This window comes from Scomber scombrus, chromosome 17, assembly GCF_963691925.1.
Source record: "Scomber scombrus chromosome 17, fScoSco1.1, whole genome shotgun sequence".
NCBI lineage: Eukaryota > Metazoa > Chordata > Actinopteri > Scombriformes > Scombridae > Scomber > Scomber scombrus.
In genome coordinates, this window is record NC_084986.1 from 10,772,306 (window position 1) to 10,791,474 (window position 19,169).

Genomic DNA, 19,169 nt, shown 5'->3' on the forward strand with positions numbered 1-19,169 from the left:
GCTTCTCATACTTTAGGGAGGTTGGTGAATTAGACACTCTGATTGGCTTTCGAATCGGCTATGCCCCGCCCATACCGACAGGAAATGCTGCACCACTTCCATCGATCTACAAATCATCAGGACCGGTACCTTACACGCACTGTCACATAGTTAATGTCTGTTATATCGTATGAAAGCGCAGCACTCCGTCCCATCGCTCTTAGCTCTGCAAATTTGTGCCAGCTGAAGTTCTCTTTTGCACTCCTGTGTCTTGTGGGTCGGTTGAAGGGCTTCAGAGAAGGAAAAAGAGACCCCCACCCAACAATGGCAGCAATGCTCCTTCGTACCTTTGCGAACAAGAAGGTAAAGCTAATTCGTGCAAAATCTTATTTCAGTGTGGGTTTTTTTTGTTGTTGGACGCTTATGCAACTCTAAATAGCTAGCAACCTGACTGAGCTAGCTAACAAAGTCGCTGCCTTTTATACAACACGCTGCACAGAGGCCCCCCCCCCCCCCCCCCCTGTTTTGCAATTGTTTAATAGTGGTCGTACTTTGTAATAATAACCTTACTTTGCATCAAATTAGATAAAAACTAGGAATAATATGTGCTTTATTGGACGATTAACAAACACAGTTAAACCCTAATTAGACACCATACACCTAAATTGGGCTGTAAGTTAATTAAAAACCCTTATAGTGCATTATTAGACCCAAAATATACTATTTTTAGACGCTATTACACCAAATTGTGTTTAAACTGCTATATGAATAAAACAGAAGTTGAAATTATACTCTAATTAGAAACCATGTAAAAGAGCCTAATAGAATATATTACACCCAATTTTATAAAATCATAGACTAATAAAGAGCATTATTTTTATTTTTTGTCTAATTTGATACACAGTAAGGCTTTAAGTGCCACTTTATTATGTATGTGTTACTGGCTGGGTAGGTGAGGGCTTGTTTAATTGCTTGACGTGAACAGGAGTGACAGTGGAGCAGTCAGACTTGGCTCTTATGCATGGGGCCTTGTACAACGATATTAAAATGAATTGGAGTTGACTAATGCTCTGGTGTTTGCTTTCTTGCAGGCCGCCCTCCAGCTGGGTCGCATGTGTTACTCCTCCTCCTCAGTGGTAAGAACTTCCACTCACCGATTTTAACATGTGCAGCAAAGAATGAACCACAGGCGGTTCATAATGTCAGTCTAGGAAAGCCTTCATACCTCATGACACGTGCCACATTTTGTTGTAATATGCAAATAATTATTCGACACACTTGATGCTTATAAAATGTTTGCAAAGATTGTCTTAATTGTTTTGAAACTCCAACATGGGGCTGAGATGCATCCTGTGCCCTTTAAATATCCATAAAATGTCTCGAGATTTTCTTTGTTGTGGAAAATGTCATTGACTGTACATGATTTAGTTCAGGGAAACCTCTCTGTGTGTGTGTGTGTGTGTGTGTGTGTGTGTGTGTGTGTGTGTGTGTGTGTGTGTGTGTGTGTGTGTGTGTGTGTGTGTTGTTCCACAGTTTCCAGATCATCAGTGCATAATTGTGGCATTAACTCAAAAGAATCTGGAAAACTGTGGATAACATTGCTAAAGCACTAGAAGCTCCCTTTAGCATTGCATAGTAACTGAAAAATGAAGACAAACTATATAAAGCAACATTATATTTGGTGATTGGAACATAATGACTTCTTAAAGGCTTAAAACACATTGTCTAGGACTTAGAATTGATTTAACCTGTTTTTAAATATACAAGAAACTAAGTTACATTCTTCCCATTATTTATACAAATAATAACTTGTACAGTACAATATATTGACAACTGTCAATCACAATGTGACTTAAAAGATTTTGCCAAAACGTTATTAGAAGAACTAAACTAAAACATTGTTCTAGAAAATGAAATGCATGTGTGTAGCTCCTGAATATATTATGTGCATTACATTGTGGGACAGTTGTGTATATCAATGGCAAGCCGGCAAAACTGTTATAACAGGTTTGATTCTTATTTTTTTTGGATTGCACTTAATTGTATTACTTTTCCAGTGTAAATACACTTTATAGTCAAAACCATTGAGTTGCTATGTTTTATGGATTGGTGCACAGTTGATCTAACACAGAAGATGAGTGATGAGCCAAAAACATGACTCACTGTGTACAAGTGAAGAGGTCTGAAACAAAGTCTTTAGAAACTGTCTGTGTACTTCATGATAATGGACATATGACCCCAATGAGCTAAGTCATGATGTAACCAGACAGTAAGGGATTTAACTGTGTTCTTCTGTGATCCTCTAGCCCACCACCAAGTTGTTCATTGACGGCAAGTTCGTCGAGTCCAACACTTCTGAATGGCTTGACATTCATGACCCTGTAAGTATTCCTAGATGGACAGTGCTTAACCCTGGACAGAAGGCTGCAGTAACAAGATCTGTACTACAAGCCTTCTGCAAATCACAAGAGCACCTTTGCAGTAGTAAAGCGGAAATGAGTCTTAATTCTGCCAGTTTATATACGATTTATTGGGAAAGCAAGAGCACTCAGAGCCTTGTCCACATAGCCAGTCTTGTTTTATATCTTCCGAAAGCCCAACCTTGTGAAGTTATAGCCTATAGCAAGGAAATGATAGGTGATTAGAGAATGCAGCAATAGCCATCTATTTTCATCACATAAAACTTAAAACCTGAGTGTAGAACATATATTTCATGATCAATATTAATGAATTAATGTACATGTAGTAATGCCAAGTAATAACTTCCCCTGCTCTCAGTCAAGTTGTCTATCCGGACTGTCTCCTGCTCCTTAGGCCACTAATGAGGTGGTGGGACGTGTTCCCAAAGCCACCCAGGAAGAGATGCTGGCAGCTGTCAACTCCTGCTCCAGAGCCTTCCACTCCTGGTCCGAGACCTCCATCCTCAGCAGGCAGCAGATCTTCCTGCGCTACCAGCAGCTCATCAAGGATAACATTGTAAGACATTTTGTTGCTCGCTCAGATAAACATGTTTAAGTGTATTTGGGTCAGTGACAAATAAGGGTTGGCAAGATGAGCAATTCAAAAAGATCTTTAAAAATAGTTTTAAAAGCAGCATCAGGTTTGTTAAAATATACATTTTGTATTTTTATTGGTTTTATGTCATTTGAAATTTGCACCATTATTAAGTGTATTTCAGTGTACTTACTCAAATAATTACTTCATTTTAAAACAATAATGAAAATAATTCTTTTTGGAGTATTTCTTCATTTAAATTTGAAAGCCTTTTGTCAATATTGAGCAGGACGTATCCTTAAAACAACCACTTTTTCAAAATAAGTTGTGACAAATTATGTAAAATTTAGTGTTGCATTGCTAAAAGTAGATTATATTTATTCTACATTTTAGATCTATACGAAAAAATACTATAATTACACCAGTTGACAATGGGTCGCATCACGTCATTGATCCATTTATGATGAGCTGGAAATATTTTTAAGATGAGCTAGATACATAGATGCTAGATGTACACATGACTTGCTGATGTCTAAAATTCATCCTTTTGTTGTTTTCCACTTATTTTTCAGAAAGAACTGGCTAAGTTGATCACACTGGAGCAGGGCAAAACCCTTGCTGATGCGGAGGGAGATGTATTTAGAGGACTGCGTAAGTAAACTGCCAGGTTTTAATATCCTGATTGAATTAAAGAGTGCTGGTGAATATATAGCAGAGCTCAAATTCCCTTGTTGAAGCTGTTGTCTATAGTATCTGTATCTGCTGATGAAAAGTCTGTAGCTTTGTACCCCTTTATTCCATGGCCTGGCTGAAAGTTTGATAAGTGGGCGGAGGGTGTCCATTATTTGTGTGCAACCAGACACTTGCTTTCATTTTAAATTAATGATAGGACCAAGGATCTGTTCTGCCCATTTCAGAGGCCTAAACTGCTATCCAATTCTAATAAAACAGTGGTTATGGCAATAGGAGTGTGGCAGCATTACATTGTTTAGTCCTTATGTGACAGTGAGACTACCTAGTTTGTTTTTGCCTTTCTGCAAAGCTCTTCGCTGGCTATATAGAGATAATTGTGCAGTTATCCTCATTGAGGCGCACTTGTTCACTTTGGCAGACTCGCATTAACAAGAATCATGTTGAGAAATTAAGATCTGTGTGCTCTTGCAAATAAAGGAAGATATATTTCAGTTATTACAAGACAGTGCTGCCAAGGTATTTTTTGTAGTTGGTGCAGCTCCCAGTTTTCAAATGCCCAAATAATTCTGGCTCGCTAACTTTCAGTTATCAGCTGACAGACAGGCTGCATCTGCAGGTGTGCTGCCAGCATTAGAGATTTTCTATAGTGCTGGGACCAATGTTGCTTGAAGTTTTTCACAAGTTCTGTCACTGTTCACTCATAAGGAAAATAGATCAATTACCAGGGAGGATTTTTATTCTTTAAAGAGAGACTAAAGTAAAAACTGGATAATCCATTGCATATAGATATCTTAAATAAATCATTTTTATTACATTTTTTCCAGAGTTGTTGATATGTGTCATCCATTAGTTTGTATTGTGTAGCTCATATTTCAGATTCTGCAGCTCATACCTGAGTTTCTCTCCCCCAGAGGTGGTCGAGCACGCCTGCAGCATTACATCGCTCATGCTGGGGGAAACTTTACCTTCCATCACCAAGGACATGGACACTTACACCTACCGGCTGCCCATTGGTGTGTGTGCCGGCATCGCCCCTTTCAACTTCCCCGCCATGATTCCTCTGTGGATGTATCCCCTCGGCATGGTATGCGGCAACACCTACCTGATGAAGCCTTCAGAACGGGTCCCTGGGTGCACCATGCTCTTGGCCAAAATGCTCCAGGATTCCGGGGCACCAGATGGTACTCTCAACATCATCCACGGCCAGCATGCAGGTGAGTGTGTGTGCGTGTGTGTGTTTTCCTGTTCTCGGAAGCATCTAATCTGTGCGTGTAATAAACAAGGTGGAAAGGTCCAAGGATGATTCAAACACTAATCATATACCTCAAGGCAATATGTAGATAGGAAATTTCCATAACATGTGCAGCCTATATCTGTAAGTAATTCCCCAGCATTTGAGGTGGGATGATTTCAATCTCCGTATCCGAGGCCTTTGTGCTCTTAAATTGTGCCTTAAGGGTTCAGCATAGATGAGAGAATTTACAATATCCGTGTCTTTGTGTAGCCGTGAACTTCATCTGCGACCATCCTGCCATCAAAGCCATCAGCTTCGTTGGATCCAACCAGGCTGGAGAGTACATCTACGAACGGGGCTCCAAGAACGGCAAGAGAGTGCAGTCCAACATGGTAAACCAGAACTCTCAGTACTGATTTTTATTTGCTAAATATACTTCTACTACACTTGGGATTATCAGTCTCACAGGGCTGAAATAGTTTCCATGATAACCCACATATTAAACACTGTTCCTATTGTTACAGAAGCATACTGCACCAGTCAAAAGTTTGGACACACTTGCCCATTCACATTGAATGAGAAAGTGGGTCCAAACTTTTGACTGGTGCAGTATGGAGCAAATCATTCTCTATTACTGTTACCAAGACAACAGCTCAGTACTTGGCTGTCAATCACTGATGTTCGCAACGTGTGATCAACACCGTGCTGCTTCTGTTTGATGTCCTACAGTCTACTGAATAGGAATGGGTCATTACATTATAAAAAAAAAAAATCAAATAGTTTATGTGAATGTCATCTGTCATCAAAAAATCTAATTTTTACTGCTGCCTGAGAGTAACTAAATAAAAATATGGAATAAGTTAGAGTCCTTAACAGTCGCTCAGATTATTAATGTCAGCATTGTCGTCACTCAGGAATGTTCAATAATTTAGACATGTAGAAAATGATTACATGTCATCCAAAAAAAAAAGACAGTTGTGAAAATCATGAATGGCTCTCCCTCTCCCGGTCTTTCTCTCCTCATTCCTTCCCCTCTCTGCCCCTCCCTCCCTCTATCGCTCTTTCTGGTGAAATGGTTTAATAGTTCCCAGTGCATATTATTAGGGCCCGAGCACTGACAAGTCAGTGAGGGACCTATTGCTTTTGCCAGGATTCTTATTAGGGCCCGAGCACTGACAAGTCAGTGAGGGACCTATTGCTTTTGCCAGGATTCTTATTATTAGGGCCCGAGCACTGACAAGTCAGTGAGGGACCTATTGCTTTTGCCGGAATTATTAGGGCCCGAGCACTGACAAGTCAGTGAGGGACCTATTGCTTTTGCCAGGATTCTTATTATTATTATTCACGTTCTTATGCCGTGTAATGAATCGCATTTTTGGCGGCTTGAACATAAATGAAAACTCATGAAATTCTGCACAAACGTCGCAGCTGGTGAAAATTTATTTAATTTAATGTGATTGGACGCAAGCGTGGTAAGGGGACTCGCTAGCGCCCCCTAACGTCGGGTCATGTGACCACAAATCCTCTCGGATCAGCATGAAATTTAAATATGTTACAGCTCTCATTGGATAATTGGGAAATTAATTTTGTGGAATTTTTTTACCAAACAGGAAGTCGCCCACGCGGCGTGGCGTGCACCGATTTTCATTTTTCGAACAACGCTTTGAGGACTTTATGATGTTCACAGAATCATGAAACCTGCCACGTAGGTTTCAAATCATGAGCTCTTTCATCTGATACCACATTTGCCCAATATTTTGCCCCAACAGCTCAGTAGCGCCCCCTAATGACTTTTCCCACTTAGCATGTACTGACAAGCTCTAAAACTCACCAAATTGGACACACTCATCAAGACTCACGAATATTATTTTTTGATATAACCGCAACCTTTTAAGTTGCAAAATGACTCTACAGCGCCCCCTAGAACATTAAAAGTTGAAGCCCCGCCTTCTACATGCACGTACATGAACGAAATTTAGGATTCATATATATCATGACCAGACGCACAAGAAAGCCTCTTGGACCCATACCCTAAGTCCAACAGGAAGTCGGCCATCTTGGATCACAGGTGCATTTTTTCCGCCATTTTCCCCATTTCCAGGCCTTGCACTTTAACGAACTCCTCCTGCAGTTTTGACTCCACAGACTTAAGATTGGCATTGTATCATCCTCAGACCTTGATTATGTAAACTTGATGACAGATTTTTCCTACGTTATACCAGGTGGGCGTGGCAGTCGTTTGTTTGTATAAACAAACAACTCCTTATAACTCCTCCATACATTGTCGGATGTTTATACATGCACTGCGTAAAATGTCACACCTGGTGACGCCGTTTAAATTTCAACATCATTGGGGGTGGATGTGGCAAGGGGTCTCCATAGCGCCCCCTAACAGCAGGTCATGTGACCACAAACTTTGTCTGATCTTCGTGAAATTTACAGGACTCATAGCACTCATGGGTAAACCCTCAAATTATTTTTTTCAAATTTTTCGCTCTAACAGGAAGTGAGTTATTGTGCATTTCCTGCGTCAATTTTCCGTTTTTCCCTCTGCGTTTAGAGGACTTTCCCATCTTCACAGAATCACCAAATTGACAACATAGGTTCACACTCAGGCGCACTTTAATTTGAGACCATAACTGCCCCTGGGCGTGGCACAACAGCTCAATAGCGCCCCCTAATGCCTTTATCCATTTTGTACATTTTCACAAACTCCTACACTCACCAAATTGTACACATACGTCAACAGTCACACAGATTGACTACTGACAAAGTTTGGGATTTTTAAGTGAGAAGATGACTCCACAGCGCCCCCTGGAAGATTTCAAAGTTTAAGCCCCGCCTTCCACATTGACATAGAAAAATGAAATCGACAAGGCCTATGTATTATGTCCAGACGCACAAAAAAGCCTCTTGGACCCATACCCTAAGTCCAACAGGAAGTCGGCCATCCAGGCTAAAATTTTCAATCTGGATGATTTTTATTATTATTATAGTTGTACGCCTTTTTGACAGCCTAAACATGCCCCAAAACTCACCAAAACTTGCAATCATGTCCGATCCGGAGAACACTTTGATATTTTAAGGAGCGCGGAAATGGCCGACGCAAAAATTGATTAATAGCGCCCCCTAGAAAATTTAAAAAATCAAGCCCCTCCACTCAGATTGACGTAGACAAACCAAATTCGGGAAACACATGTATCGTGTAAAGACGCACAAAAAAGCCTCTTGGAGCCATAGCCTAAGTCCAACAGGAAGTCTGCAATCCAGGCAAAAATGCTCAATCTCAATGATTTTTTGACCCTTCACCCACATTCCTTATTGCTTAGAAGTCACTCAGACTCATTTGTGGTCTTAGACTGCCATCTAGTGGAGACATTAACCGCTGCACACAATGTTCAATTAAAGGCACAGGAGCAAAGACATCTACATGCCAGTTTTGACAGCCCTGCGACCGCCGCACGCACCGACGTGCACGTACGGCGTTACAATTGGGGGGGTAAACGGGGGGGTGCGAGGGCCCTTCGACACTGCTTGCAGTTTTAATTATTATTATTCCTATTATTATTATTTTTCACGTTCTTATGCCGCCACTTTGAGCGCATTTTTGGCGGCTTGAACATGCATGAAAACTCATGAAATTCTGCACACACGTCACAGCTGGTGAAAATTTATTTAATTTAATGTGATTGGACGCAAGCGTGGTAAGGGGACTCGCTAGCGCCCCCTAACGTCGGGTCATGTGACCACAAATCCTCTCGGATCGGCATGAAATTTAAATATGTTACAGCTCACATCGGATCATTGGGAAATTAATTTTGTGGAATTTTTTTACCAAACAGGAAGTCGTCCACGCGGCGTGGCGTGCACCGATTTTCATTTTTTCGAACAGCGCTTTGAGGACTTTATGATGTTCACAGAATCATGAAACCTGCCACGTAGGTTTCAAATCATGAGCTCTTTCATCTGATACCACATTTGCCCAATATTTTGCCCCAACAGCTCAGTAGCGCCCCCTAATGCCTTTTCCCACTTAGGATGTACTGACAAGCTCTAAAACTCACCAAATTGGACACACTCGTCAAGACTCACTAATATTATTTTTTGGTATAACCGCAACCTTTTAAGTGCCAAAATGACTCTACAGCGCCCCCTAGAAAATTAAAAGTTGAAGCCCCGCCTTCTACATGCACATACATGAACGAAATTTAGGATTCATATATATCATGACCAGACGCACAAAAAAGCCTCTTGGACCCATACCCTAAATCCAACAGGAAGTCGGCCATCTTGGATCACAGGTGCATTTTTTCCGCCATTTTCCCCATTTCCAGGTCTCGCACTTTAACGAACTCCTCCTGCAGTTTTAACTCCAGAGACTTCAGATTGGAACTGTATCATCCTCAGACCTTGATGATGTAAACTTGATGACAGATTTTAACTACGTTATACCAGGTGGGCGTGGCAGTCGTTTGTTTGTATAAACAAACAACTCCTTATAACTCCTCAATACATTGTCGGATGTTTATACATGTATCACGTGAAATGTCACACTTGGTGACGCCGTTTCAATTTCAACATCATTGGGGGTGGGCCTAAACATGCCCCAAAACTCACCAAAACTTGCAATAATGTCCGATCCGGAGAAAACTTTGATATTTTAAGTAGCGCGGAAATGGCCGACGCAAAAATTGATTAATAGCGCCCCCTAGAAAATTTTAAAAATCAAGCCCCTCGACTCAGATTGACGTAGACAAACCAAATTCGGTAAACACATGTATCATATCCAGACGCACAAAAAAGCCTCTTGGACGCATACCCTATCTCCAACAGGAAGTCGGCCATCCAGGCAAAAATGCTCAATCTTGACGCTTTTTTGGCCCTTCACCCACATTCCTTTGTGCTGAGAAGTCACCCAGACTCATTTGTGGTCTTAGTTTGCCATCTAGTGGAGACATTAACCACTGCACACAATGTTCAGTTAAAGGCAAAGGAGCAAAGACATCTACATGCCAGTTTTGACAGCCCTGCGACTGCCGCACACACCGACGTGCATGTACAGCGTTACAGTTGGGGGGAAATCGGGGGGATGCGAGGGCCCTTCGACACTGCTTGCAGTTTTAATTATTATTCACGTTCTTATGCCGTGTAATGAATCGCATTTTTGGCGGCTTGAACATAAATGAAAACTCATGAAATTCTGCACACACGTCGCAGCTGGTGAAAATTTATTTAATTTAACGTGATTGGACGCAAGTGTTGTAAGGGGACTCGCTAGCGCCCCCTAACGTCGGGTCATGTGACCACAAATCCTCTCGGATCGGCATGAAATTTAAATATGTTACAGCTCTCATCGGATCATTGGGAAATTAATTTTGTGGAATTTTTTTACCAAACAGGAAGTCGCCCACGCGGCGTGGCGTGCACCGATTTTCATTTTTCGAACAACGCTTTGAGGACTTTATGATGTTCACAGAATCATGAAACCTGCCATGTAGGTTTCAAATCATGAGCTCTTTCATCTGATATCACATTTGCCCAATATTTTGCCCCAACAGCTCAGTAGCGCCCCCTAATGCCTTTTCCCACTTAGGATGTACTGACAAACTCTAAAACTCACCAAATTAGACACACTCATCAAGACTCACGAATATTATTTTTTGGTATAACCGCAACTTTTTAAGTGCCAAGATGACTCTACAGCGCCCCCTAGAACATTAAAAGTTGAAGCCCCGCCTTCTACATGCACGTACATGAACGAAATTTAGGATTCATATATATCATGACCAGACGCACAAAAAAGCCTCTTGGACCCATACCCTAAGTCCAACAGGAAGTCGGCCATCTTGGATCACAGGTGCATTTTTGTCGCCATTTTCCCCATTTCCAGGCCTCGTACTTTAACAAACTCTTCCTGCAGTTTTGACTCCACAGACTTCAGATTGGAACTGTATCATCCTCAGACCTTGATGATGTAAACCTGACGACAGATTTTTCCTACGTTATACCAGGTGGGCGTGGCAGTCGTTTGTTTGTATAAACAAACAACTCCTTATAACTCCTCCATACATTGTCGGATGTTTATACATGCACTGCGTAAAATGTCACACCTGGTGACGCCGTTTCAATTTCAACATCATTGGGGGTGGATGTGGCAAGGGGTCTCCATAGCGCCCCCTAACAGCAGGTCATGTGACCACAAACTTTGTCTGATCTTCGTGAAATTTACAGGACTCATAGCACTCATGGGTAAACCCTCAAATTATTTTTTTCAAATTTTTCGCTCTAACAGGAAGTGAGTTATTGTGCATTTCCTGCGTCAATTTTCCGTTTTTCCCTCTGCGTTTAGAGGACTTTCCCGTCTTCACAGAATCACCAAATTGCCCACATAGGTTCACACTCAGGCGCACTTTAATTTGAGACCATAACTGCCTCTGGGCGTGGCACAACAGCTCAATAGCGCCCCCTAATGCCTTTATCCATTTTGTACATTTTCACAAACTCCTACACTCACCAAATTGTACACATACGTCAACAGTCACACATATTGACTACTGACAAAGTTTGGGATTTTTAAGTGAGAAGATGACTCCACAGCGCCCCCTGGAAGATTTCAAAGTTTAAGCCCCGCCTACCACATTAACATAGAGAAATGAAATTTACAAGGCCTATGTATTATGTCCAGACGCACGAAAAAGCCTCTTGGACCCATACCCTATGTCCAACAGGAAGTCGGCCATCCAGGCTAAAATGTTCAATCTGGATGATTTTTATTATTATTATAGTTGTACGCCTTTTTGACAACCTAAACATGCCCCAAAACTCACCAAAACTTGCAATCATGTCCGATCCGGAGAAAACTTTGATATTTTAAGGAGCGCGGAAATGGCTGACGCAAAATGGATTAATAGCGCCCCCTAGAAAATTTAAAAAATCAAGCCCCTCGACTCAGATTGACGTAGACAAACAAAATTCGGTAAACACATGTATCATGTCCAGACGCACAAAAAAGCCTCTTGGAATCATAGCCTAAGTCCAACAGGAAGTCGGCCATCCAGGCAAAAAGGCTCAATCTTGATGCTTTTTTGGCCCTTCACCCACATTCCTTTATGCTGAGAAGTCACTCAGACTCATTTCTGGTCTTAGACTGCCATCTAGTGGAGACATTAACCCCATCACACAATGCTCACTTAAAGGCACAGGAGCAAAGACATCTACATGCCAGTTTTGACAGCCCTGCGACTGCCGCACGCACCGACGTGCATGTACGGCGTTACAGTTGGGGGGAAACCGGGGGGTGCGAGGGCCCTTCGACACTGCTTGCAGTTTTAATTATTATTATTTTTCACGTTCTTATGCCGCGCGTTTTTGGTGGCCTTAACATGCATGAAAACTCATGAAATTCTGCACACACGTCACAGCTGGTGAACATGTATTTAATGTAACGTGATTGGACGCAAGCGTGGTAAGGGGACTCGCTAGCGCCCCCACACGTCGGGTCATGTGACCACAAATCCTCTCGGATCGGCATGAAATTCAAATATGTCATAGGTCTCATCGGATCATTGGGAAATTAATTTTGTGGAATTTTTTTACCAAACAGGAAGTCGCCCACGCGGCGTGGCGTGCACCGATTTTCATTTTTCGAACACCGCTTTGAGGACTTTATGATGTTCACAGAATCATGAAACCTGCCACGTAGGTTTCAAATCATGAGCTCTTTCATCTGATACCACATTTGCCCAATATTTTGCCCCAACAGCTCAGTAGCGCCCCCTAATGCCTTTTCCCACTTAGCATGTACTGACAAGCTCTAAAACTCACCAAATTGGACACACTCATCAAGACTCACGAATATTATTTTTTGGTATAACCGCAACCTTTTAAGTGCCAAAATGACTCTACAGCGCCCCCTAGAACATTAAAGGTTGAAGCCCCGCCTTCTACATGCACGTACATGAACGAAATTTAGGATTCATATATATCATGACCAGACGCACAAAAAAGCCTCTTGGACCCATACCCTAAGTCCAACAGGAAGTCGGCCATCTTGGATCACAGGTGCATTTTTGCCGCCACAGGTGCATTTTTTCAGCCCTCGTACTTTAACGCACTCCTCCTGCAGTTTTGACTCCACAGACTTCAGATTGGAACTGTATCATCCTCAGACCTTGATTATGTAAACTTGATAACAGATTTTACCTACGTTATACCAGGTGGGCGTGGCAGTCGTTTGTTTCTATAAACAAACAACTCCTTATAACTCCTCCATACATTGTCGGATGTTAATACATGCACTGCGTAAAATGTCACACCTGTTGAAGCCGTTTCAATTTCAACATCATTGGGGGTGGGTGTGGCAAGGGGTCTCCATAGCGCCCCCTAACAGCAGGTCATGTGACCACAAACTTTGTCTGATCTTAGTGAAATTTACAGGACTCATAGCACTCATGGGTAAACCCCCAAATTATTTTTTTCAAAATTTTCGCTCTTACAGGAAGTGAGTTATTGTGCATTTCCTGCGTCAATTTTCCATTTTTCCCTCTGCCTTTAGAGGACTTTCCCGTCTTCACAGAATCACCAAATTGTACACATACGTCAACAGTCACACATATTGCCTACTGACAAAGTTTGGGATTTTTAAGTGAGAAAATGACTCCACAGCGCCCCCTGGAAGATTTCAAAGTTTAACCATTATATGAATAACTTATCCCGTTTCATTTCTGGTCTTGGTTTGCCATCTAGTGGAGACATTAACCCCATCACACAATGTTCCATTGAAGCAGCAGGAGCAAAGACCTTTACATGGCTGCTGTCAATGCCCTGCGACTGCGACAAGCACTGACGTTCCTGCGTATGAAGACCTCTACCTGCGCGCCCTCCGACTGCGCCACAATCCGACGTGCATGGATGTGCGAGGGCCCTTCGACACTGCTTGCAGTTTTAATTCTTATTATTATTCCTAGTGAATAGTATTTTTGCATGAAATGCCTTTATCCTTCTTACAGGAATGAAACCCTTGAGAGCCTTGTCCTACATTTTGCTTTTCAGGGTGCCAAAAACCATGGTGTGGTGATGCCTGATGCCAACAAAGAGAACACCCTCAACCAGCTGGTGGGTGCTGCGTTTGGAGCAGCTGGCCAGCGCTGCATGGCTCTTTCCACTGCTATTTTTGTTGGGGAGTCTCGTGAATGGCTCCCAGAGCTGGTGGAGCGCTCCAGATCACTGCGTGTAAATGCAGGTAACTTAATTAGTAACCATATTAACACAAATTAAATGTATCTGCTGAGCGTTTTAATATAGCATTAGATCTTGTACATTTTAATTTAAAAGGTTACCATTTAAAACCGCACTCTGTAAAGGGGTAATATACATGTGTCTTGAAGGTGATCAGCCCGGGGCAGATGTGGGTCCCCTGATCTCTCCGGAGGCCAAGACCAGGGTGGAGTCTTTGATCCAGAGTGGAGTGGACGAGGGTGCCAAGCTGCTGCTGGATGGAAGAAAAGTTAACGTCAAAGGATATGAAAACGGAAACTTTGTAGGACCCACCATTCTGGGCAACGTTACGGTGAGCTGATACAAGGAGTTCAACGCAGCCGCCCTCGTTTTCAGTGTTTCGATAAAAGAGATGGCTTAGGGCAACATTTACTGAGAAAAGCTAAAATAGATTTTTTTGTAGGTGGAGTTATCCCAGACAGAATCAATCACAACAGCTTTGAATTAATTCAGTATGTTAGAAGAAGCTTGTTGGTATAAATCCTTTAAATCCTATATTCAGCTTTCTATATCCCCACAACATTTTGAATGTGCATAACTGTTGGTCTTATTATTGTCCACCAGGTTAGAAAGTTGATGAAATGCTTAACTCCTGAGCCTAAAGGAGCTTAGGACTCATTTTCCAGGCTGGCACATGTACTGTATGTACTCATAGTGTTCCTGTACAAAACATGGCTGTCACTCCATAGTACAGACTTATAAAACCATCACAATATTAAACTTTAACTTCACTTTAACATAAAGTGCAAAGCTTTCATAAAATGTGTGCACATATGGTACACATCCAGCTACTGTGTGTCAGTGACATTTTCCCCACCCTCCACGGCTTCCTGTTATAAGTGTTGAATGTCAGACATGGTACATCTTAAAATAGAAAGTAGCTGTCAGTGTAACTAAATATACTCAAAGCACTTTTTCCTTGTCTTCTCCAGGTGTCGATTTAACGTCATAAATGTTGTACATGCTGACACTTCATGTACTGTTATAAATGCCTTGTGGAGTATTGTTTTAAATGTTGTTACATACCAGAGGAAACTTTTTTTGTGATTATTTTGTCGTTCTTTCCAGTCAAACATGACATGTTACAGGGAGGAGATCTTCGGACCGGTGCTTGTCGTCCTGGAGGCTGACACTCTTGATGAAGCAATTTCTTTAATCAACAATAACCCCTACGGCAACGGCACGGCCATCTTCACCACCAATGGAGCCACAGCACGCAAATACACACATGAAGTGGATGTTGGCCAGGTGAGAAACTTGACTTCAGGAAAAAATTAGAATAAACATGAGAATGATTTGTTGGAGGTGCTGTTTTCAGAGTGACTGGTCGCCTGGTGCTATTTGGTCCTTGGTGACTCACCTTTGTGAAACTGTAATGAGTTAACAGTTTTATGTGGGAGGTGTTTCAGATTTAGGAAACAGACAATGAGATAGTCATGTGAAGTGGAAATATTCACTGTGAAGGAGTCAGAAGGAATAATGTACTCAAAGTGATGCATTTATTGTAGATTCCTCTCCTAATTTAACAGTTGATATTTTATTCATTTTGGAGTGGCATTAACTTGAAGACATCTTTTTTTTATTTTATAAAAGATTTTTACTCAGTATCTGCATAGATTTAATAACACAAACAATTTAAATCAGAATCAAATGTATTGCCAAGTAAGTTTTCAAATATAAGGAATTTGTCTTGGTGTAGTGGCGCATAACAATCAAAATAGCAGGTAAGAGGAAAAACAATAATCTATACAAAGTCAGAAAAATACATCTACCACAAAAGAAAGGTGCTATTAATATATAAAGAATAAGTTAAAAAAAAAAAAAAAAAAAAAAGTTCTATGTGAAGGCAGCTGTGGGATTTTTGGCTGGGCCTGGGAATATGCAAATGTTAACACTATTAACAGTATATGTGATGTGCAAGTGTAATAAAACAAACAATAAAAATAATTGCCGGGTTAGATGTGATGAGTTCACAGATGCGCATTATAAATTTCACATTAATATAACGTAGTGAATATGAGTGGGATAAAGTCCATGTCATTGGGGGTCCTGGGTCAGCTGCAGCTGCAAAGAAACTGTTCTCGTAGCGTGAGGTTTTGGTCAACATAAACCTGTTCGAGAAGTCTATGTCTGGGCTGGGAGGAGCCGGCTGTGATCTTCCCTGCTCACCTCAGTGTCCTGGAGAGATGGCAGGTTGCAGCTAATCACTGTCTCAGCAGAGCGAATGATACACTGCAGTCTGCCCTTGTCCTTGGCAGTGGCAGCAGCGTACCAGATGGTGATGGAGGAGGTGAGGATGGACTCGATGATGGCAGTGTACAAGTGCACCATCACTGGTTTTGGCAGGTTGAACTTCTTCAGCTAGGGCAGGAATTCATGTTTTTCTGCCAGGCATGCGTTGTTAGTGGAGGAGGGGGTTTTCAGTCAGAAGTTGGTGATCGATCTGAAGCCCGTCAAGTCAGAGGCGGAGTTGTTTTCTGAGAAGTGCTGTTGAAGTTTCTCAGAGTACAGTCGTTTAGCATCTCTCACTGCCTTGATAAACCTGTGTTTAGTCTCTTAAAACTAGTCCTTGTCCCCATTCTGAAGCACTTCTTCCTTTTCCAACCTTAGCTGTCAGAGTTTAGTTGTAAACCAGGGTTTCTTGTTGTTGTAACTAATCCTGGTGTGTGATAGTACACAGCTGCCCTCACAGGAGCTGATGTATAAGGTCGGGAAATTAGTACTTTGTCAGCTTAAACTGCAAAGACATTGAAGGCTTTGGAAAACTTCCCAAATTGTACATTCATGCAGCAGGAGCCAATTTGCAGCGGTCACAAGCACTAGATTATTTGTGATAATCGAGTCCTGGTACAGTGGAGTGAGTGGACTGTTTTAAATGTGCAACATCAAACAGCAAACAGACGTGGAATGACTTTTCTTAGGGCCTTCATCCAAAGGGAATTTGCCCTCACATTTACTCTTTCACAAAATAAACTATAGACAAAATAAAGAAGAAGCTGAAAATAAAGTATATTGACTCTGTAACACCTGTCTTTTAAACAATCAACCAAATAAAACCAGCTACACTTTGATCCCTGAAGTTGTTGCATCTCTGCAGTAGTTCTGTATGATTTATTAATAATGTCTATATGTGTTTGTACAGATTGGCGTGAACGTGCCCATCCCAGTTCCTCTTCCCATGTTTTCCTTCACTGGCTCCAGAGGCTCATTCAGAGGAGACACCAACTTCTACGGCAAACAGGTAAATAACAGAAGTAGTGTCTAATGTTTTTGATCATTACTATACTCCGTATCAACATTAAAAACTTTAATATAAATGTTCTGAGTAGCTAAATACTGTATATAACACAGCTGTTGTCCTTTTTATTTCTAGGGCATCCAGTTCTACACTCAGATCAAGACAGTGACGTCACAATGGAAAGCTGAGGATGCTACCGTGACAAGCCCAGCTGTTACCATGCCAACTATGGGACGCTAAGCTAAAATTACGCTGCATAACCTTCAGTGAATTCTCATATGCCTTAAGAAAACTCATAAAGAGGGGATGGAGAAAAAGGTTACATGCTCTTTTTACTGTTAAGAAATGGGGATTATTAGTTGGTGATTGTTTAAACTTTGAACCTCCTGCACAATGTCGTTGCACAAACTCAAATTTTACACTTCCTACGGAGAAGGTGAAGATGACCTGCACTGATGCCATGAATGGTGCTGTCAGTCTTTACAGGTGTGTTGTGTTTTATACCTGTTTTCTCCCTCTCATTTTCCTGAGCTAACTGACCGGAGAGAGTTAATCATGATCCGTTGTGTGCTCTGCTATCACATCTCTGACAAAACTAGAGGGGGAAATCAAAAAAGATCAGGGATGCTGCTTCTGAAAAGTCACAGCAAATGTCTTCCACTTGTGTTCTCTGTGGTTTTTGTAACTTGTTCTGGTTATCAGACCATTGTGTAGATATTTGAGAAGTGGATATAAATGGATCAAATGCTACATTAGAACATAGACACACCCATTCTCTGCCACTCCATTAAAACTGAAAATGTGATTGCAGCTCTTGTACTCTCACTGTGTATCCTGTACTGTGATGTGTTGATGTGTCTTCTGTTTAGGAAAGAGGTTTAGTTTTGTACTATATTCAGAGTGAGCCTTTTTTTTCTCCTGGTCGTGAATGGTATAGAAGATAAATTGCAGCGTTTTACATGTTATGAACTTCTATGAAATCTGGTATGTTTATAGGTCAGTGATGACGAATGATGACATTTTCATCCAACGTGCTCAAGCTACTTCAAACTTTGGGTGCACATGAAGTGAAAACAATGAAAGTATTTGACTCTGGACTTCATTGTTTCAATAAAGACACTGTGGTTTGACTCAACTGAATCTGATTTGTGATAATAATAATTGCTCTTATGTGTTATAACTTATAAAACAACATATAATTTTGGAGCAAAGAAGGCGAAGATCTAAACAATGCCAAATAAGATGAGATAAGATATTCCTTTATTAGTCCCATGATGAGGAATTTTACATTATTGTAGCAGCGTAGTGGACAGTAAAAGTAGAAGTGTCAATAAAAAAGAATAAAGAACAATAAATAAGTACAAAAGCAATTAAAAATTAAAACTGAAAGCAGTGTCGAAGGGCCCTCGCACCCCCCAGTTTTCCCCCCAACTGTAACGCGCGCCGTACGTGCACGTTGGTGCGTGCGGCAGTGGCAGGGCTGTCAAAACTGGCATGTAGATGTCTTTGCTCCTGTGCCTTTAATTGAACATTGTGTGATGCGGTTAATGTCTCCACTAGATGGCAAACTAAGACCACAAATGAGTCTGGGTGACTTCTCAGCACAAAGGAATGTGGGTGAAGGGCCAAAAAATCATCAAGATTGAGCATTTTTGCCTGGATGGCCGACTTCCTGTTGGACTTAGGGTATGGGTCCAAGAGGCTTTTTTGTGCGTCTGGACATAATACATAGGCCTTGTCGATTTAATTTTTCTA

The 19,169-nt window shown here is 41.5% G+C and overlaps 1 protein-coding gene across 1 annotated transcript; it reads left to right on the forward strand.

The window, feature by feature from the left end:
• Window positions 1-214: 214 nt before the first annotated feature.
• On the forward strand, window positions 215-18,559 carry LOC133997293 (methylmalonate-semialdehyde/malonate-semialdehyde dehydrogenase [acylating], mitochondrial-like). Its single transcript, XM_062436856.1, has 12 exons — window positions 215-342; window positions 1,071-1,115; window positions 2,286-2,360; window positions 2,794-2,955; window positions 3,546-3,624; window positions 4,578-4,880; window positions 5,171-5,292; window positions 13,952-14,141; window positions 14,287-14,468; window positions 15,245-15,424; window positions 17,319-17,417; window positions 17,550-18,559. Exons 1-12 carry the CDS (start codon window positions 304-306, stop codon window positions 17,652-17,654), a joined length of 1,581 nt encoding a protein of 526 aa, XP_062292840.1. The 5' UTR covers window positions 215-303; the 3' UTR covers window positions 17,655-18,559.
• Window positions 18,560-19,169: the final 610 nt, after the last annotated feature.

Coding starts and splice junctions, on each gene's coding strand:
- LOC133997293 (XM_062436856.1), top strand. CDS start 304: ATGGCAGCAATGCTCCTTCGTACCTTTGCGAACAAGAAG. Junction 343..1,070: donor GTACCTTTGCGAACAAGAAG/GTAAAGCTAATT, acceptor GCTTTCTTGCAG/GCCGCCCTCCAGCTGGGTCG. Junction 5,293..13,951: donor AGAGAGTGCAGTCCAACATG/GTAAACCAGAAC, acceptor TTTGCTTTTCAG/GGTGCCAAAAACCATGGTGT.